Source organism: Oncorhynchus masou, chromosome 18 (assembly GCF_036934945.1).
Source record: "Oncorhynchus masou masou isolate Uvic2021 chromosome 18, UVic_Omas_1.1, whole genome shotgun sequence".
Taxonomy (NCBI): Eukaryota; Metazoa; Chordata; class Actinopteri; order Salmoniformes; family Salmonidae; genus Oncorhynchus; species Oncorhynchus masou.
In genome coordinates, this window is record NC_088229.1 from 57,455,603 (window position 1) to 57,477,683 (window position 22,081).

General features: G+C 42.0%; 1 protein-coding gene across 1 annotated transcript in view; it reads left to right on the forward strand.

Moving 5' to 3' along the window:
• Window positions 1-4,045: 4,045 nt before the first annotated feature.
• Window positions 4,046-22,081, forward strand: part of wdr90 (WD repeat domain 90) — a 54,790-nt gene continuing 36,754 nt past the window's right edge. Inside the window, 14 exon segments of the mRNA XM_064993556.1 lie at window positions 4,046-4,370; window positions 4,533-4,624; window positions 4,925-5,101; window positions 9,991-10,129; window positions 10,347-10,517; window positions 14,006-14,132; window positions 14,453-14,520; window positions 14,719-14,831; window positions 15,039-15,299; window positions 15,468-15,530; window positions 15,673-15,741; window positions 16,725-16,835; window positions 17,101-17,246; window positions 17,541-17,598. Coding sequence (XP_064849628.1) covers window positions 4,358-4,370; window positions 4,533-4,624; window positions 4,925-5,101; window positions 9,991-10,129; window positions 10,347-10,517; window positions 14,006-14,132; window positions 14,453-14,520; window positions 14,719-14,831; window positions 15,039-15,299; window positions 15,468-15,530; window positions 15,673-15,741; window positions 16,725-16,835; window positions 17,101-17,246; window positions 17,541-17,598 — 1,608 coding nt within the window. The 5' untranslated portion in view covers window positions 4,046-4,357.

Consider the following 22,081-nt stretch of genomic DNA (forward strand, 5'->3'; position numbering starts at 1 on the left):
TATGCTTCATGGGAGGCAGTTGTGGATGGTTTCAGAGGATCCCTGGTATGAGCCCAGGTTGGAGCAAGGAGAGCGACGGAAGCAAAGACTGTTACATTTGCACAACTCTTAGGGCAACATACACTGAGTTTACCAAACATTAGGAACACCTTCCTAATATTGAGTTGCACCCCCCCCCCCTTTCCCTTGGAACAGCCTCAATTTGACAGGGCATGGACTCTACAAGGTGTCAAAAACGTTTCATAGGGATGCTGGCCCATGTTAACTCCAATGCTTCCCACAGTTGTGTCAAGTCGGCTGGATGTCGTTTGGCTGGTAGTCCTTTGGCTGGTAGACCATTCTTGATACACACGGGAAATTGTTGAGCATGAAAAACCCAGCAGCATTGCAGTTTTTGACACAAAACGGTGCGCCTGGCACCAACTACCATGCCATGTTCAAAGGCACTCACAGTAAATATTTTGTATTGCCCATTCAACCTCTGAATGACACACATACACAATCCATGTCCCAATTGTCTCAAGGCTTAAAAATCCTTCTTTAACCTGTCTCCTCTCCTTCATCTATACTGATGTGGATTTAACAAGTGACATCAATAAGGGATCATAACTGTCAGCTGGATTCACCTGGTCAGTCTATCTCATGGGAAGAGCAGGTGTTCTTAATGTTTTGTATACTCAGTGTATATTGTTTTTGTCAAAATTGCTCAAGCTCTGTTAATTAAGGTTAATTAATGTACAGCAATATATAAACCTTCTGGCCTGGACCACGCAGGAACACTCAGCACCTCTTGGAAAGCCATTCTGGTATGTTTGGCATGAACATTTGTGTAATTGAAAAATAAAACTATCCCAGGGTTAGGTTTTCAGAAGACGAAGGTGGGTTTTCCTTTAAAATTTTAGCTGGGTTTTACTCCTTTCATATTTATTTTGATCCTAACAAAACACCCCAGTCTCTGCCGGTGACAAGCATACTCATAACATGATGCTGCCACCACAATAGTTGAAAATAAAAGTTGGTAGAATGTTATTCAAAATTGTTCACAGCTGCAATGGCTGCCAAAGGCTGCTTCCACCAAGTATTAACTCTGGGGTGTGAAGACATACGCAATCAAAACATCTTCATTTTTGATAAATTTGGAAACATTTCTATATTTTTTCTCTCGCTTTGAAAATGCAGAGTAGGTTGTGTAGATTGTTAGGGGGCAAAACCCCCCCACATTTATTCCCTTTTTAGATTTCATTTTAAGGTACAAAATGTGAAGACTGTGCAAGGGATGTGTAGACGTTCACTAGTGATTGTGTCTCAAGTAGTCATTTTGTATTCAAGATGAGTGAAGCTTATCGCTACAAGACTTTTGAAATGTCAATAGATAAAAATGAAATATGACATAATAAAGAAAATCATACTTTTCCTGTTGTTGTCTTTCTGGAGGCCATAGGGTGGATAACTCAAAAACATGTTTGTGTCAGTGATGCGTATGTGAACCCTGAATGCATCAGTCGCTTTACGCAATTTAACATGACCTTTTACCATATCGTGTTTAGTGTGGAATTTATGCTTAAAATTATCCTTATCCAACTCAAGACATGGGTCGGGCTCCCCTGCTCAGATGCTGCATTCATCATCCAATGGTTGCAGGCCACGTCATCGACTGGTTCATCGACTGACAGATTGATAGAACAAACGATGTGGTTTACTGAAACGTAAAATACCATTCCAGGTGTTTTAAGATCTGTCATGTGTCAACAACGCCTGGGCAGATTAATGCGCCCATGACCTATCCTGACCAATAAAGCTCAACAGTTTGTAGTCCTAAAAACCGGAAATTAGTTACCTCTGGTTGTTCAGCCAAAGATTGTCTATTTTATTGACAAGATAGTTGAGTGACCGTTCTAACAATGGAAATATATGTCCTCAAAGATGGAAGGCAGGCGGGAAGAGGTGAGATCAGGTGGGACCATTCTTTCCAATGAGAGAGCAGAATTGTGCGTGAACAACAGGCCATAGAAATAGATAAAGGATTCATCTTTGTATCTGTGCCATTATAGCGCCTGTGATAGCATAGGCATCACCATTGAGGCTATCGCTGTTTTAAAGTAGAACATTTTCTTCTTCATTGGCTGATTGCTCCCAACTCATAGGAATCCCCACCCAGTTGACTACTTTAAAATGGTGGAAGCCCTCAATGGCAATGTCCATTCTAAAATGGGTTTTATCCATAATGAGTAATCTCCATGACAACAGACACAACTCCAATATTAAGTTATTTTTTCTAAGTTGCCGAAATGCCACTTGAGTCCACCTATATCAGTGCATTCCTAATCTAACCAAACTTCTATTTGGTCAAATAAACCCATTTAGCAAATTAGCAATACTTTTTTAATGTTGACCAAATTTGATACTCTTATCTCATTGACCTCCATATAAAGAATACTCACTTCGTTGGCTTATTTCTGTGGACAGATTTTGGGCAGAGTAAAACCTGTTGTTTTGCTTCATACTCTCTGGCTCAACCATTCCTATGGGGGAAATTAATGGGGAAAGAATGGGGTTTTGGGATAGACACAGGCTTCGGAGATCTTATACACTACATGACCAATAGTATGTGGACACCTGTTTGTCGAACATCTCATTCCAAAATCATGGGCATTAATATGGAGTTGGTCCCCTCTCACTCTTCTGGGAAGACTTTCCACTAGATGTTGGAACATTGCTGCGGGGACTTGCTTCCATTCAGCCACAAGAACATTAGTGAGGTCGGGCACTGACTTCGGGCAATTAGACCTGGCTCTCAGTCCGCATTCCAATTAATCCCAAAGGTGTTCGATGGGGTTGAGGTCAGGGCTCTGTGCAGGCCAGTCAAGTTCTTCTACACTATCTCAACAAACCATTTCTGTATGGACCTTGCTTTATGCATGTAGGAATTGTCATGCTGAAAGAGGAAAGGGCCTTCCCAAAACTGTTGCCACAAATTTGGAAGCACAGAATCGTCTAGAATGTCATTGTATGCTGTAGACTTAAGATTCCCTTCACTGGAACTAAGGGGTCAAGCCCGAACTATGAAAAACAGCCACAGACCATTATTCCTCCTCCGCCAAACTTTACACTTGGCACTATGCATTTGGGCAGGTATTGTTCTCCTGGCATCCGCCAAACCCAGATTCGTCCATCGGACTGCCAGATGGTGGTGATTCATCAATCCAGAGAAGGCATTTCCACTGCTCCAGAGTCCAATGGTGATGAGCTTTACACCACTCCAGCCGACACTTGGCATTGCGCAAGGTGAGCTGAGGTTTTTGTGTGGCTGCTAGGCCATGGAAACCCATTTAATGAAGCTTCGACAAACAGTTCAGTGCTGACATTGCTTCCAGAGGCAGTTTGGAACTCGGTAGTGAGTGTTGCAAATGAGGACAGACCATTTTTAAGCACTACGCACTTCAGCCCTTGGCGGTACCTAGACATTTGCACTTCACTTACAGTTGACAGGGGCAGTTCAATCAGGGTAGACATTTTAAGAACTGACTTGTTGGAAAGGTGGCAGCCTATGACAGTGCCACGTTAAAAGTCACTCAGCTCATCAGTAAGGGCATTCTACTGCCGCCAATGTTTGTCAATGGCGATTTTGTGGATGTGAGCTCGATTTTATACAACTGTCAGCAACGGGTGTGGCTGACATAGACAAATCCACTAATTTGAAGGGGTGTCCACATACTTTTGTATATGTAGTGCATGTTTTGTTCTATGATATATCAGTCAGTTCACATTACCTTTATGAATTATGAAGCATTCGTGTGCATTTGTGTTTGTGCATTTGTGTTCCCAAAATTGAATGTTAGTTGATGAAGATTACCATATAGAGCAACACGCATAAGATCTCATAAACCTCATAAACAAAACCACATTAATTTGCACAACGAGCCATGGTGGCGTTAATGCCAACAAAAAGACGCCATTACTATTGCTCTCTATGGTCCTGAACTACCGCTCCCAGAGGCACCGTGGGACGCAAAGACGTGACTACGTATTACCGTTGGAAACGGCGGCGATTGTAGCGGGAGAGTACAGATTGTCATGCCAAAATCTGTTGTTTACATGGCGAAGAACATAAAAAACCTTGCTTCCACAATTTTAAAGGAAAATATGGAGTGAGACAAGATATGTACTTCTTTCGTAAAGCACGTTAAATGTTGATGGTACCTTTGTTACCAAAGGTCGAGTTGATAGCACAGCAAAGCCACAGTGGCTATCCGGTACAGCATTATAGTACATATTTTGCCAGATATCAACAGGTGAATTCACTTACTAGCTAACGTTAGCTAAGTAACTTGAAAGGACTCCCTGACATATTGCTACAATGACGTCGAGAGGTAAAGGGTTTATTTGCATATCACTGCAGGTTACCAGCTAACGTATTTCACCGCTAGTTAAAAATAGAGTAATGAATTATGACAACTATTCCAACTAGCTAACGTTAAATGCATTTACAGTATTTATAACTAGTGCCCTTCAATGTTTATTGTGCCTGACAGTGTGGCAACACCCCTATGTCAACATCTTCAAACACATGAGAGTTGAGGAATGGAAGAAGACCTCAAGAGAGGGAGATGTGACCACCTATATGGTAGGCAACACTACTCTTATACCTGAACAAATCACTCTTATTACCCAACCAGCATTGGAGAGAGGAGGCAACCTGGGGTGGCAATCATGTCAAAGGTCATCAATAACTTGTGCCCACTCTCCCCTCCTCAAAATATCAGCGAAGTGAGGAGAAGCTCTGAGGTTGACCCCCTTTAGACCTTCTCATCCAATGCCCCTGCTCATGTCAGATGGAAATGAGGAATCAGAAACTACTTTTGAGATTCACCCCAGGTCTTCAGTTTGCTTTTAATTGTGACTTTTCATTATGACATTTTGACAGGACAAAACACTGATGTGTTCAGTGTTTCGGATCCGGGGGTCCATTCCAGCCAGCAATTACATCCTTCTGCCCAAGACCAGCACTCAGTCCCTGGGGCTGACAGGACGCTACCTCTACCTGCTCTTCAGACCCAGTCCTGCCAAACACTTTGTAGTGCATATGGACATCGCTGCTGAGGTACAGACTGGGGACATGGTTTTCAATCCTGGCCCTTTCTTGGGTTGAATTCTGCATTGTTATGTACAGCTTGGGTGTACCATTGTTTTCTGTATTGGCACACTCCATTGTGGTTGTCATTCCAATTGAAGGAACTAGGGTCTGGTTTCAATGATAGAGGTACTATGTCACTGCCTTTGTCAATAGGCGTAAAAAATACTCAATCAAAAAATCATGAGGCAGACATTTCAGAATGTCGCGATTCAAAACCATAGTTTGGGGGGGAAAACATTTGCAGTGGTTCTCGTTCAGCTAGTTAATGCAAACCAGCCTCTTGATCTCCATCTCGCTAGCAAATATTTTGTGTTTTATTCAAGCGGACCTAGGAAGTGACGTAGTTCCTCAATGCCAAAAGAGTCCATCAAACCAGACCCTAGTCACTGTGTTGCCTAGGGTTGGGTTTTCGAGACTAGGAAGGAACACAATGGCCTTGTCAGGCATGTAATTACATTCTTTATAAAACTGATTTATATAGGATATCTGTGTTGTGAGGCATGTTATTATTCAACAAGGGCATAGTACTTAGTATTTTGATAGTATGATGGATTGGCATAGCACTGATCAAATAAATATATGCCTCATAATTCTAAGGAATTTGCCGTGTTAAATAGTGAAATAACATTACTATTCAGAACAGTCTGTCTCCTCTCTCCCACTTCCACGACACTCAATACCTGTTTTTATACTGAACAAAAATATAAACGTAACATGCATCAATTTCAACAATTTTGCTGAATTTCAGTTCATATAAAGAAATCAGTCAGTTGAAATAAATGTATTAGGCCCTAATCTATGGATTTCACATGACTGGGAAGGGGTGCAGCCATGGGTGGGCCTGGGAAGGCGTAGGACCACCCACTGGGCGGGCGTGGTTACATGTGGTCTGCGGTTGTGAGGCCGGTTGGACATACTGCCAAATTCTCTAAAACAACATTGGATGCAGTTTATGGTAGAGAAATTAGGATTAAATTATCTGGCAACAGCTCTGGTGGACATTCGGGCAGTCAGCATGCCATTTACAATCTCCCTCAACTTGAAACAGCTGTGGCATTGTGTTGTGTGACAAAACTGCACATTTTAGAGTGGCCTTTTATTGTCCCCAGTACAAGGTGGACCTGTGTAATGATCATGCTGTTTAATCAGCTTCTTGATATGCCACACCTGATAGGTGGATGGATTATCTTGGCAGAGGAAAAATGCTCACTAACAGGGATGTAAAAAAATTTTGCACAACATTTTAGAGAAATGCTTTTTGTGCATATGGACAATTTCTGGAATCTTTTATTTCAGCTCATCAAACATGAGCCCAACACTTTACATGTTGCGTTTTATATTTTTGTGGAGTATAGTAGCATGCCTCCGGAACTGATTCTCAGTAGAACACCACTTGTTCCTTGTGGTATTGATCTACCTGCTAGAATTGGCTGCTTTCTCATGTGTTTTATACCCAACCTTTCATGTTGAAAGTGCTGTAGTTCCTATGGATTTAAAACCCAAGGTTATTTTACCACCACTCATTGGGGATTATGACATTTAGTTGAGATCTTAACTGGAATTGGGAAAATAAGCCTTCTAAATCTGTCCATCTAAGCTTCTTAGATTTATCCATCTAATTATTGAACGAGTAATATAAATCTCTCTAAGTTTTAAGCCTACAGTAGTTCATTAGACTAGGTGTTTTGGTGCCTCTATAATACAGTCTAGGTTTTAGCACCTCGAGTGACACGTTCAGCTCTGTTATTGTCTTGTCTAGAGTTTTGGGGGATTATGTTATTCTAATACCCTTGAATTTAACCAGGGCCATATTCATAAAGCCTCTCAGAGTGGGAGTGCTGGTCTAAAATCAGTCTTCCCTAGATCATAATGAATAAGATTAGTAGGGGACCTGATCCTAGATCAGTAATCCTATTCCGAGACCCTTTATGAATACGTGTGCTGTTCAGGTGTTCAACCATGAAACTCTCCTTGATAAGTTACCAGACAGAATCATGACTGGTATTGTTGATTCCAGCTTTATGATGTTACATTTGCAGGCAAAATCACAACTTGAATGTCTCACAGAATGGACAAACAAAATGTAAATTAAGCTTCTGATGTGTGTGTCTATAGGTCCCCTTGGAATACCCAAATATTGGCATGTTGGCCAAATAAAACAGAGGCATTACTTGTAACATTAAATGGGCCAGATTTTGTGGAGACTGAACATATTAGCAGAAGTCTGAGTTTGTAAGTCTCTTAGGTCAAAACATGAATAGGCATTTTGAAGGAAAGGCTGAACACAAAAAAAGGAAACATTTGAAAAGGATGTCATTTCCATTATTACTTTAGAGTGGAAATACAACCGTTATGGTTATTACACCCATTGACATTCAAATCTTAAAGATTTCTTTATCAAAATCTATCGTAACACATTTGTTGTCATCCTGGAACTTTTGTAAAATGTCAGCAGATGGAATTGTACCTAAATAATGTCTGCACTTCAAAATATACTGAACAAAATATAAATGCAACAATTTCAACGATTTTACTGAGTTACAGTTCATGTAAGGAAATCAATCAATTTAAATAAATAACTTCCTAATCAATGGATTCACATGACTTGGCAAGGTCACAGCCATGGGTGGGCCTGGGAGGGCACAGGTCCACCCATTGGGGAGCCAGCCCAGCCAATTAGAATGAGTTTTTCCCCACAAACAGGCTTTATTACAGACAGAAATACTCCTCCGTTACATCAGCTGTCTGGGTGGCTGGTCTCAGACGATCCTACAGGTGAAGAAGTCTGATGTGGAGGTCCTGGGCTGGCTCGGTTACACGTCGCTTGCTGTTGTGAGGCCGGTTGGACGTACTGCCAAATTCTCTAAAACAGCGTTAGAAGTGGTTTATGGTAGAGAAATTAACATTACATTTTCTGGCAACAGCTCTGGGGGACATCTTTTATTTCAGCTCATGAAACATGGGACCGATACTTTACATGTTGCGTTTATATTTTTGGTCAGTATATATACCTTATGGATAATTACTGTATGAGCATGGTTTCATTTTGGAATAATTCACCTTTTTTGTCAGGGTGACCTTCCCCTGGGATTGCCCGTATGGTTTCTTGCTACCATTATAAGTTTTGTCACATCTACCTCGTCTCCGACTCTACCTGGGTTCCTTGTCTTGTGGATTTCATAACCACGCCTTTATAACAATTAAATCATGATGAGACATGAATTTGTTCAACCATTTATCTGAACGTGCTCGTCTTAACACATACGAACCCAAATGATGCTCTGCCGCACAACCCCAATACACAACTCTCTCTACTTGAACTGTTGGGAGAGTCTATTCTTCAAGTCCAACCGTTTAGGTGCCCGCCTATCTCTCGTAGTATTTGGTGTGTAGCCCATTCACTCACGCTGACCAGCTCCAGTACTTTGTTCTTAACTAGAGCTTCGAAGTCAGCCTCGACTTTTGGTTTGATAGTATAAGTTAAGCGTTGTGCTTTCAAAAACGTTGGTTTGGGTCTGACACGAGGTACAGCTGCCCCTGTGTCAATCCCCTCTAGTAAGGGAGAGACATAGTAGGCCTGCCCCAGCAACAGTCAGGATTTTCAGTGTGACTTCCTTGTCTGAGTCTCTCACCTCAATGTTCTCTGCTCAACAGTGTGAACATCTATTTTTCTTTTGTTGGAATGTCTGTTTGTTTTCAGTCTTTGACGTTTTCTCTGAGCGTGATGTTGCTGGCAATTCATGTCCTTACATCAGCACGTAGACACCTGATGTCCCGCTTTGCCACAGCGGAAGCATGTGCCTTGATTTCCCTATCTCTGATTCTCAGTTGAGATAATCAGGGAAAGTGCACAACTACTGAGTGTCTATCATCTAGGTCCATGGACACACTGACTTCAATGGCCCTTGCCAAGGTCAGATTACTTTAAGTCAATAGTCTGTTTTGTGTAGTGTTAGCAATGGATGTTTTTCTTCAATAACACAAACTCCAAAGCAAATCAGGGGGAGAAAAATAGGTTTATTTTGAGAAGGACAAATCAAGATGTTATGCTGGGAGGTAGATGTTCAGTCTCCCCTGTCCTCAGCTTTTCTCCACCGAACAAAGGAACAGGATGCCATTTATAATCCCCCCCACACTAGCCTGGGGTTGACCAATCAGAAGTCCTTGCAGGACAACTGGCCAAATAACAAGTGTGAGTTCAACCATTTATTTGACCTTGCTCATCTTAACACATATAAACCTCTATGATCTCTGCAGCAGAACCCCAATACACAAGACCTAGTACCTCATTTTGACAAGGTTGATTTCTTCTATCCAAGGACACTCAAAGCCATGCTTAAAAGTTGGACACTATATCATTCTGTCATTAGATTTGCCTAGTGGTTCAGTGGATCACTTATCACTCTCCTCATGGTTGCAAAGAGTGAAATAGTCCTATTCTCACTCTAGATGTAGGGTTGTGATGGTCCTGGAATTTTGGATGACTAATTGGCCAGACTAATGACTGCGGTCTCTAACAGTTTGAATAGCAAAAATAAAAACTTATTTTTAGATGCACATTTTCTCCTTCGCTCCTGATTGCATGTACTGCCATAGAAACATCATTAATCTTTGAGTTATATGTATGTGTGCTGCTGCTACATTGTGGGGGTTGTTACCTCTGCAACCCGAGACTTTGTTGCTCCTTGCCGACTCAAGAAACTAGCAAAGTTTCATCACGTTGTTAAGAGTACATTTCACCTCAAACGAACAAAACTGTACAAACAAGTATTCACATTTTTACCAATTACCAGTACAACCCCACCATAAGAATTACAGGTACTATATTTGACCTCCCTGTTTCCTGTTTTTTGTAGGAGGGCCAGGTGATCCGTGTTTCCTTCTCCAACCTGTTTAAGGAGTTCAAGTCCACGGCCACCTGGCTGCAGTTCCCCTTCCTGTGTGGAGCGGCCAAGGGCTCGGTGTACGAGAGCACTGCAAAAACAGCCAGACACGGTGAAAACATACATCTACACTGAACATAGTGACACAGTTACAACAACAATCATGTTCAAGCAAAACTGGTTGAATTGTAACAGCTATAAGCTGGTCATTTGAATCAGATTTGTCGAGTTTTGTCTTCTGTGATGTCTTCACTGAACATGGCTAAACCAGCTAATTACAATTGTACTGCGTTGTTCCTTGATCATGACCAAGTTCTTCTATTGGCCAGGACTGGTGGGTCCCGCCCCCTCTACGGTGCGTTGGACCTGTCTGATGATGGACCTGCAGTACATTCTTTCTGTCTACCTCAACCGCCGCCACAGCCACCTGAAGACAGTCAAACTGTGTGCCAACATGTCAGTGAAAAACATGTTCACCAGTGACCTGGTGCTAGACCCTGGTGAGACTGAGACCCAAAGCTATCACAGGGTTTTATAAAATGATTATAATGTAATATGGTGTTAGATGCTTCATCTCAGCTTTACCAAGGACTGTGTATGTGCACAAATGAAATTGCAATCTGGGAGAAAATTCCTGGCTCAAAGTTTTGAATGTTTCCACAGAACTAGCTATTAGTTACCTTTTTTTTTAGTAATAACGTGTCAGCTTTTGTCATTGAGGAAGAATGTTCCCTGAGATGGTAGAGGCAGGACTTGCAGCTCGATCTGCGTCACAAATAGAACTGACTTCTATTTTACAGGCTGACTACAACGCTCGCGTTGAAATATAAATTTAAAAAATCTATATTGTTCAATTATTGCACCCCACACTGCGGCGCACCAACTAGCATCTACATTGCCAAGGGCTTAAATAGAAATCAGTTCTATTTCTGATGCAGATCACGCTGCAAGTCCTGCATCTCCCATCTCCTCATTGGTTTATAGAAGCATGTACCCACGTGCCATCTCCTCATTGGTTATGCCCACGTGGGTGACTGAAAGACGAAATCGGTCGGTGGCGGTAATGCATGTAATTTATGAAAGTTGCCAATCACAATATAAAGTCAAGAGAAGAAAAGGCCTAGAAGGACAAGAGATGACTAGAAACAATTCGGTTGACTATTTTATGTGTGGATTAATTATCAGAGTAGAGGACCTTGTGTATTTCAGGTAAAATAACAATGTTTATCCCAGGACAAATTAGCTAGCAACAGCAAGCTATCTAAATAGAACAAATTAGCTAGCTAGCTAAATTGCTATAAAGGTTTAATTATCTTCAACCTGTCCCCAAATTAATGTAATTGGTTCTGAGTTTGTTTTGATATTTTAACCTGCGTGTCGTGAGCGCGTTTAGTGTGGGGGCTACAAAATAAATTGTTAGCGCTTGGCAACGCAGACGCTCGTTGGCGTGTGCGAGCAGTGTGGTTGCAATAATTGAATAATATAGATTTTAAAAAAAAATGTATTTTGCAACACGTGAGTGGTGTAGTCCGCCTGTAAAGTGCCAGCAGTTCACCCGCATTTGCTAGTGAAAGAAATTAAATGAAAGTTAGAAAAATAACTGGTCGCACAATGCTGCGGCCCATTCGTTGTATTTTCCACGTAACGCTACGAGCACCACGCAACCTGACTGTAACTGTAATTATGATCCACGTCACAAAAAGCATTACAAAAGTATAATAAAAAATAAATAAACATATTGGCATTAAATGGAGTCGGGATTTTAGAAGGCTGCACGATGAAGAATGAATGAGTGTCTGGTATTTGCTATAGAGGTAATGCTTCTAAAATGCCTTTGTATAAAATCTCAAATCTAGTGCATCTTCGAAACTCTGAAGTTATTTAAGTGCTTCAAAGAAATACAATAGGCACTTTTACGTAGGCTGAAACAGCGGACTCTTCTAGCGAACAGCGTTCAGATTCCCTTTGCGGCAACCTATTTCAGCTTTGTGTAGCCAGTTTGCGGTCTGTGTTCATTTGTTTTTGTTTTAATGTTTTCAAAATGATTTTGCTTTTAGTGTTAATTAGGAACCTTGTCTAAAAAGCCAATACTTGTGAGTTGGCCCTAGTGATTTGAGAGGTGACAGACAGACAATCTGTGCTAATTCCACAAAACATATATTTTATATGTTCTGTACTTATCAGTATGAATTTTTTATTTATGTTTTGTAAATACCTTTTCAGAGGACTGAACTGAACAAATAATGTTTGTCTAAGCACATGAATCTCCAATTTGCCGCATGAGTCTGGTACTCTCAAAAGTTGGACAGGCTCGGCAGGTCTGGGGAGCTTTCAAGGCCAGCATGGTTATGAACAGAGCACTGCACTTAAAACCCCATTCAGTGTAGAAATATTCACTCACCAGCCAGCTTATTAGGTACACCCATATAGTACTGGGTCGTACCCACCTTTGCCTCCAGAACAGCCAGAATTATTTTGAGGCACTCTACAAAGTGTCGGAAACATTCCACATGGATTTTAGTCCATGCTGGCGTGACTGCATCACGCAGTTGTTGCGGATTGGACGGCAATACATTCATGCTGCGAACAGCCCTTTCCATTTCATCCCAAATATGCCCTATTGGGTTGAGGTCTGAGGACTGAGCAGGCCTCTCAAGTAAGCTGAACTCGCTGTCATTTTCTAGGCAATGTTTTTCCACTCCTTAATTGTCTAGTGTTGGTGATCGTGTGCCCACTGTAGTCGCTTCTTGTTTTTAGCTGATAGGAGTGGAACTCTGGCTTTTACAGCAGATGACCACACCATCTGTGACAAGGATCGTAAAGTTGTGCGTTCCGAGATGCCGTTCTCCACTCCGCTGTTGTGCTGCTGTGTTATTTGTCTGTTTGTTGCCCTACTGTTAGCTTGCACAATTCTTGCCATTTTCCTTTAAAAAAAAATAGTTTTTTGTTGTTGTTGTGGTATCCAATTGTTTAGTAGCTACTATCTTGTCTCATCGCTACAACTCCCGTACAGGCTCGGGAGAGATGAGAACACCCTGCACCTGGCAACCTTGGTTAGCGCGCACTGCGCCCGGCCCGCCACAGGAGTCGCTGGTGCGCGATGAGACAAGGATTTCCCTACCAGCCAAACCCTCCCCTCCCAGACGACACTAGGCCAATTGTGCATCGCCCCAATTGTGCATCGCCCCAGAGTCTCTGGTGGCACAGCTGGCGCTGCAGTACAGCGCCCTTAACCACTGCGCCACCCGGGAGGCCCGCCATTTTCCTTTGACCTCTCAGCAACAAGTGTGATACTGGATCCGGGACACCTGGCACCAGCGATCATACCGCTCTCAAAGTTGCTTAGGTCACTCGTTTTGCCCGTTCAAACGTTAAGTCGAACAGTAACTGAATGCCTCGATGCCAGTCTGCCTGCTTTATATAGCAAGCCACGGCCACGTTGACTCACTGTCTGTAGGAGCAATCCATTTTCATGAACGGGGTGGTGTACCTAATAAACTGTCTGGTGGGTGTATAGCTACCACATAGTTAAACAAAAATATATTTAGGTTAAGGGCTCATTTTCTTCAGGATGTTCAAAAGCCTGGGCCTTCACTCTGTATTTTTTATAGAAATAGTTCAAATGCAGAGAATCCTTCAGCTAAGCCTATTTACAAGACCATTTCCTTAGTTTGGCATATTTTTTTAGTTTATAAAATGCTTATTTCAGACCATTTCCTGAATTTGAAGTGCATTTTTTTTGTACTTGAATTTTTCAAAAACAGCTGAACTTACTTATTCATGGCCATCTCCTGAGTTTGAAGTACTTACTTTTATTTCAAAAATAATTATTCAATTCAACCACAGTGCAATTGACCAGGCTGTGTGGGGGTGCAATCAATTGTGTTCATTCATTGTGCCTCCCTCAAGGTTCTAGCCCAGCTCCAAGGCTAATCTATCACTTCAATATACTTCCTCATCTTTTTATCCTTTGTTCATTTCCCTCCAGGAGTGTCCTTCAATGAGGCAAAGCAGGCCGGGTTGGCATCATATCTGGGCACAGGCCCCATGCCTAGGGAGATGTCCTTCCCTGTGCCCAAGGGAGGCAGCTGGCATGACCTCTATGACTACATCAGGTGGGTGGCCTCACCAGGGTGGTATTCAAATGGGAGAAAACTGAATTGAAAAAGCGAGCGACAACCTGGACTTGTCCAAAAATAACTGCTTGTTTTCGTTGTCTGTTAAATAACATTTTCAAACTTTTTGCACCGGTATGCCCTAATGAACTGCTATCCAGTTACCGTAGACAGGGTGAATCGAGCTGCTGTCACAGTTCAAATCAATTGCTGACGCTATGCACATTTTCTAGTTTCAGTCGGTATTGAAGTGTCAACTTGCCTTTCAACTGCGTCTTATGTTTAAAACTTTTGAGCTGCTACTTTGATTATTCTAACAGGTTTCCATCAGATGGAGCCAAGATGCCCTTTGACTCCATTCAGAAAGGCTATCTCAGCGCTGTATCTAGTAAGTGGACAGCACTATAACACCTATGAATGTTTGATTTACCCCTAATTCCTATGAAGTTAAGAATAGATGTGCCTAAGCAGCAATTGTGACAAATGCAGTGATTACTATGTTAGTGTATAATTACAGTAGAATGAAAACATTAATTGCACAGTACAAATTCTGTGGTAACAGCACGTTATTGTTGTCTTGCCCCAGCATGTTCCCCAGCAGAGAGAAGTCCCATGAGAGAGATGTCTCGCAGTGTGAACATCAGCAAACCAGTGCAAGACAGAGTGTCACTCATCCAGCAGATCACCACCCCCAAACTAGTAAGACAATAGCCTGGGTGGGTGGGTGGTTGGTTGGTTTGTGTGTTCTTTGTGTCTGAAATTGTATTTTCATGCTTTAGTATATGTGTATATCTGTGGTCGTCCCATTTTCTGTATACTGTCTGTGTCAGACTGTCTGTTCTGTGTACAATTACAAACGGCTGTATTTCGCATTGTCATAACCTGATGTGCCGTTTCCTCCCCCAGCACCCAAGGCATCACACCACTCTGGAGACATCCAGTATTGCTGAGCTGGGAGTGGTCACAGCTGGCCTGAACGGCCAAGACACATCACAGGACGACTGGCATTGCCCTAGCGACAACCTGGGAAAAGGTCAGGGGTCGAGGACCTCCAGGTCGCACCGCTCGGCTGTCAGGATACCGTGCACGGACGATGGGGGCGTGCACGTTTACGCCCACACCGAGGATGACCTCAACACCCACAGAGACGACAGTGACGTAGAGGAGGTGAGACACACCAGTTAGCACTTACACACACACACCTCTCAATTTACACTCCACCTTCATGTAACAGACCTCTTTCACAAAGCCACTTCCTGTGCTTTCCCTGCTCCTACACACTGCTTTGTTTCTGTATTGTTGAAGGATTCCGCATTCGTCTCTTTGCATTTCCAGATTGTTTGTACAGCAGTCTCAAGACCTGTCACTCTTCCCATAGCCAAGGAATCCCAACAGCGGGTAAGAAAAGACAAGAAAAAGGGGATTGACTTCAGATTTTGAAACACCTGACGACTTTGTTAGTTTCCGTACAATGATATTGTACAGAATATTGTGTGAACCCATACAGTTATTGGTGTGAATCCTGTTTCTCTCTACTCAGAAGCTGCATCCTGATCCCATCCTCAGGCTCAACAGAATCATTGGTTTTGGTGGAGCCACTATGAAATGTGTAAGTCTCAAGGTGGCACTGTGTTTGTTTACGCTATGAGATATGTTTTCACACGGGGGCCTCACGAGTGGCGCAGCGGTTTAAGGCGTCACTACCAACTGGTTCGATCTCAGGCTGTGTCACAACCGGGCCGTGACCGGGAGTCCCATAGGGTGGCGCACAATTGGACCAGCGTCGTCTGGGTTAGGGGAGGGTTTGGCCGGGGGGGCTTTACTTGGTTCATCGCACTCTAGCGACTCCCTATGGCTGGCCTGGTGCCTGCAGGCTGACTTCGGTCGTCAGTTGAACGCTGTTTCTTCCGACACATTGGTGCTTCTGGGTTAAGCGGGCAGGTGTTAAGAAGCGTGGTTTGGCGGTTCATGTTTCGGCAGACGCATGACTCGACCTTCGCCTCTCCTGAGCCCGTTGAGGAGTTGCAGCGATGAGATAAGATAGAAAAAGGGGGTTATAAAGTCCTGTACGTCATGTGAAATAAGTAAAGGGAAACTTATGATCCATCGTTGCCGTATATTAGATATCATACCATTTTTATATGTTACAGATATAATATCAGATATGAGTTTCTCTCTCTCTGTGAGATCATATATGACAAAACTATATATCATATACACAAGTACTGTATATTTAAGAAGTAAGGCCCGAGGTGGTGTGGTATATGGCCAATATACCACAGCTAAGGACTGTTCTTATGCATAACGCAGAGTGCCTGGATACAGCCCTATATTGGCCGTATACCACAAAGACTCGAGGTGCTTTATTGCTATTATAAACAGGCTACCAACGTAATTAGAGCAGTAAAAATGTACATTTTGTCATACCTTTAGTATACGGTCTGATATATCGCGGCTTTCAGTCAATCGGCACTCAGGGCTTGAACCACCCAGTTTATAATGTCTGATATACCACGACTTTCAGCCAATCAGCACCCAGGTTTCAAACTACTCGGTTTATAAATACCAAATCTACTACCGCTCTCCCTTTAGGCTCTATGGACTAAGTCTGGGGATACGGTGGTGTATCCCTGTCACGCCATCATCGTCTCCATGAAGATCTCCTCCGGACAGCAGAGGTTCTTCATCGGCCACACTGATAAGGTGTAACACACAGTTTAATGAAATATCCTGAATACACACACAACACACACTCACAAATAGCGCCGCTGTTGTCATAGTAGGCCATGCCACTTCAAATACTTAGCCTGGGTGGTGCTGTAGACATTGTACTATAACAGGTTTTGAATGAAATGCCACAGCATGTAATGAGAGTTCCGTGGTCTTTTTTGACACTAGCGCTGCATTTCATCACTGTCAAGGTGGCATCAATGTCACCTCACAGTGTGTTGTCTCTGTGTGCTGTCAGGTGTCTGCTCTCACGTTCAATGGGAACAGCACAGTGCTGGCCTCGGCCCAGACCGGCATTCAGAGTGTGGTGCGGGTTTGGAACTACCTCAAGGCCAACTGCTTGGCCATGTTCAAGACCCACGCTCACTCACTGTCCTCGTTGAGGTGACCGTTCACACACAACCACAAACGCACACGCACACGCTCAGCCACAAGACCCATGCTCACTTGCTGACCTCACTAAGGTGACCCTTCACATGTAAACGCACACACCTCTTCACCTCACATCTCCCCTCTTATGTAACTCCTCTTCACATTTGACTTTCCCCTGTGTGTTCCTGTCCCATTGTCCTCATTGAGTTAACCACACGCATAATACAGTATAATACAACACACACAAATTCGCTTTAAGGACTGATATTCACTCTGTTCATGACTTGTGCTTCTTGTTGTCCTCAGCTTCTCCTACAGCGGTGGGGTTCTATGTGGAGTGGGGAAAGACGGCCACAGTAAAACAGTAAGCGCCACAGCCAACAGTCATGATATGATGCGTGACTCGGAAGAATTGTTTGCAGATACTGTATTCAAAGGATACAGTCCATGACTAGGAAGAATGGTATCCAGATTGTATTCTTAATATAATCCATACATACAATTCTGTCAAAACAATTCTTCTTAGTCACTTTTTGGCTACAGCCAAGATGACCTTATTCAGTCTTAAACTCAGTTTGTTTCAGGTTAAACAATTATCTTTTTTTTGGCCTTCTAGCTGTTTTCTTACCTGAAAACAAAACAGTCTGTTTACCATGGCTACCCAGCTAGGGAGCAACCAAGGTCAATAGAAAAACACTTCAGCGCACTGCTTAGGGACCTAATGAGAAACGCTCTGGGGGGGAAAAAGCAATTCATTATCATCATCATGACTTTTACCATGGCTTCGCAATCAGTGTTAGTTACCTTTTGGTTGACTGATTGCTGTGACTGTGAACAGAAAGTTAATTGCTTGTTGTGTGGCGGTGGGGGCCTAACTTAAAAAAATAAAAAAATAAAATTGTCACATGCTTCGTAAACAACAGGTGTAGACTAACAGTGAAATGCTTACGGGGCCTTTTTCAACAATGCAGAGTTAAAGATAAAAAATGGTGAATAAGTTTGAATAACAATGACCAGTAAAAATAACTTTATATAGGGAGTAGAAAATAACATAGCTATATAAAGGGAGTAGCAAATAACATGGCTATATATAGGGAGTAGCAAATAACATGGCTATATATAGGGAGTAGCAAATAACATGGCTATATATAGGGAGTAGCAAATAACATGGCTATATATAGGGAGTAGCAAATAACATGGCTATATATAGGGAGTAGCAAATAACATGGCTATATATAGGGAGTAGCAAATAACATGGCTATATACAGGGAGTAGCAAATAACATGGCTATATATAGGGAGTAGCAAATAACATGGCTATGTATAGGGAGTAGCAAATAACATGGCTATATATAGGGAGTAGCAAATAACATGGCTATATACAGGGAGTAGCAAATAACATGGCTATATATAGGGAGTAGCAAATAACATGGCTATATATAGGGAGTAGCAAATAACATGGCTATATACAGGGAGTAGCAAATAACATGGCTATATGTAGGGAGTAGCAATTAACATGGCTATATGTAGGGAGTAGCAATTAACATGGCTATATACAGGGAGTAGCAAATAACATGGCTATATACAGGGAGTAGCAAATAACATGGCTATATACAGGGAGTAGCAAATAACATGGCTATATACAGGGAGTAGCAAATAACATGGCTATATATAGGGAGTAGCAAATAACATGGCTATATATAGGGAGTAGCAAATAACATGGCTATATACAGGGAGTAGTAAATAACATGGCTATATATAGGGAGTAGCAATTAACATGGCTATATACAGGGAGTAGCAAATAACATGGCTATATACAGGGAGTAGCAATTAACATGGCTATATATAGGGAGTAGCAATTAACATGGCTATATATAGGGAGTAGCAAATAACATGGCTATATATAGGGAGTAGCAATTAACATGGCTATATATAGGGAGTAGCAATTAACATGGCTATATACAGGGAGTAGTAAATAACATGGCTATATACAGGGAGTAGCAAATAACATGGCTATATACAGGGAGTAGCAATTAACATGGCTATATACAGGGAGTAGCAAATAACATGGCTATATACAGGGAGTAGCAAATAACATGGCTATATACAGGGAGTAGCAAATAACATGGCTATATACAGGGAGTAGCAAATAACATGGCTATATATAGGGTGTAGCAATTAACATGGCTATATACAGGGAGTAGCAAATAACATGGCTATATATAGGGAGTAGCAAATAACATGGCTATATATAGGGAGTAGCAATTAACATGGCTATATATAGAGAGTAGCAAATAACATGGCTATATATAGGGAGTAGCAATTAACATGGCTATATACAGGGAGTAGCAATTAACATGGCTATATACAGGGAGTAGCAAATAACATGGCTATATATAGGGAGTAGCAATTAACATGGCTATATACAGGGAGTAGCAATTAACATGGCTATATACAGGGAGTAGCAAATAACATGGCTATATACAGGGAGTAGCAAATAACATGGCTATATACAGGGAGTAGCAAATTACATGGCTATATTTTTTTATTTAACTGGGAAAGTAAGTTAAGGACAAATTCTTATTTACATTGACGGTCTACCAAAAGGCAAAAGGACTCCTGCGGGGCCGGGGGCCTGGGATTAAACATAAGATATAAATAAAATATAAATATAAGACAAAACACATATCACAACAAGAGAGACAACTACATAAAGAGAGACCTAAGACAACATAGCAAGGCAGCAACACATGACAACACAGCATGGTAGCAACATAACAACAACATGGTAGCAGCACAAAACATGGTACAAACATAATTGGGCACAGACAACAGCACAAAGGGCAAGAAGGTAGAGAACAATACATCACACAAAGCAGTCACAACTGTCAGTAAGTGTTTTCCTGATTGAGTCTTTGAATTAAGCGATTAAGATAAAACATTCCAGTTCGTGTTTGTTGCAGCTCGTTCCAGTCACTAGCTGCCGCGAACTGAAAAGAGGAGCGACTCAGGGATGTGTGTGTGTGTGCTTTGGGTACATCTAAAAAAATATATATATTTTTTAATTTTACCCCTTTTTCTCCCCAATTTTCTGGTATCCAATTGTTAGTAGTTACTATCTTGTCTCATCGCTACAACTCCCTTACGGGCTCGGGAGAGACGAAGGTCGAAAGCCATGCGTCCTCCGAAACCCAACCAAGCCAGACTGCTTCTTAACACAGCGCGCATCCAACCCGGAAGCCAGCCGCACCAATGTGTCGGAGGAAACACCGTGCACCTGGCGACCTGGTTAGCGTGCACTGCGCCCGGCTCGCCACAGGAGTCGCTAGTGCGCGATGAGACAAGGATATCCCTACCGGCCAAACCCTCCCTACCAGCCAAACCCAACCCTCCCTAATTACAACATTTGTTTCATCAGTGCAATTTATAGTTTTTGTAAAGACACATTTTTTCATCACCTCATACAATCTCATTTATTTCTTCAATGAAGTGTTTGTTGTCGCTCAACTTTAGTTTTATCAGTTGCAGCTGAACAGTTTGTTTGTGTGATTAACTCTGCCTATAAACACGCTGGATGATTCTAAGGAAAGAGAACACGGCGCTGAAAGGTACTGTAGACTCTATTCATTGCAAAGTGGAGGTGGTGCAAAGGGAGGACAAACAACTTAAAGAAACCTTGCTTGATGTACAGTGTAGATCAATGCGGAACAATCTAATATTTTCAGGGATACCGGAGAATGAGGACACAGTCCGAGACTTTATGTCAACTCAATTAAAACTGCCCACTGATGTTGTGCGTAATGCCACTTTCTCCAGAGTCCATAGAATAGGTAAGGCCTCTGGAAATAGACCAAGGGCTATCATTGCATGTTTGACAACATTTAAGCAAAAGGAAATGACGAAGAACATGGGCAGAGAACTCAGAAACACTGATTTTGGAATGAATGAACACTTCCCCACCGAGATCAATGAAAGGAGAAAGACTATATCCCATCATGAAGGAAAAGCGTTGCCTGAATTAACGAGTCTCCATGGTGATGGATAAACTTTATATCAACGGGCAATTGTATCGGGACTCTGGAGTAACTCCCTGGCTATTTTAATTTAATGTTCAAATCTGAGTTTGTGTGTTGTGGTGTATCATGACAACTTCTACTATAATGAATACATGCTCTATTGATCTTCACTTGATAAGGAAAGGGTTGCTTATAGCTCAGGTTAATGTATGTAGCCTTCCTATCAAAATACAAGAGGTTTTTAACTTGGTCAACATAAATAATATTCATATTTTGGCTTTGACCGAAACGCATTTTGATGCATCTGTAAATGATGGGCAAATTAACATTCAAGGATATAGTCTACTGAGAAGTGACAGGAATAGGAATGGTGGGGGTGTAGCACTGTATTCAGAATCATATACCTTTTAAGAGGAGGGATGATATTAATGTATGTCAAACTATGGGCTCAAGTACATCTTCCTCACCAGGCACCCATATTGGTAGGATGTGTGTATAGACCTCCTAGCTCTAAGGTGTCCTATCTGGATGACTTATGTACTGGGTTTGACCAGGCCACCGATGGCAACAGAGATGTATTTATCTTGGGTGATTTTAATATAAATTGGAAGGATCACAATAATTCGAATAGAACAAAATTGATGAGATATGCCAAGAACTGTGGTTTGAAACAAATGGTTAATGATACTACTAGATCTTCAATTAAGTTGGGGCATCGTTCAGACACGTGATTTTCTGTAATATACCATTGCAATGCTCAAAAGCCAGATCAATGCCAGTGGGCTGGACAGACCATAATATTGTGACCATAACCATGAACACCAAGGTTCCA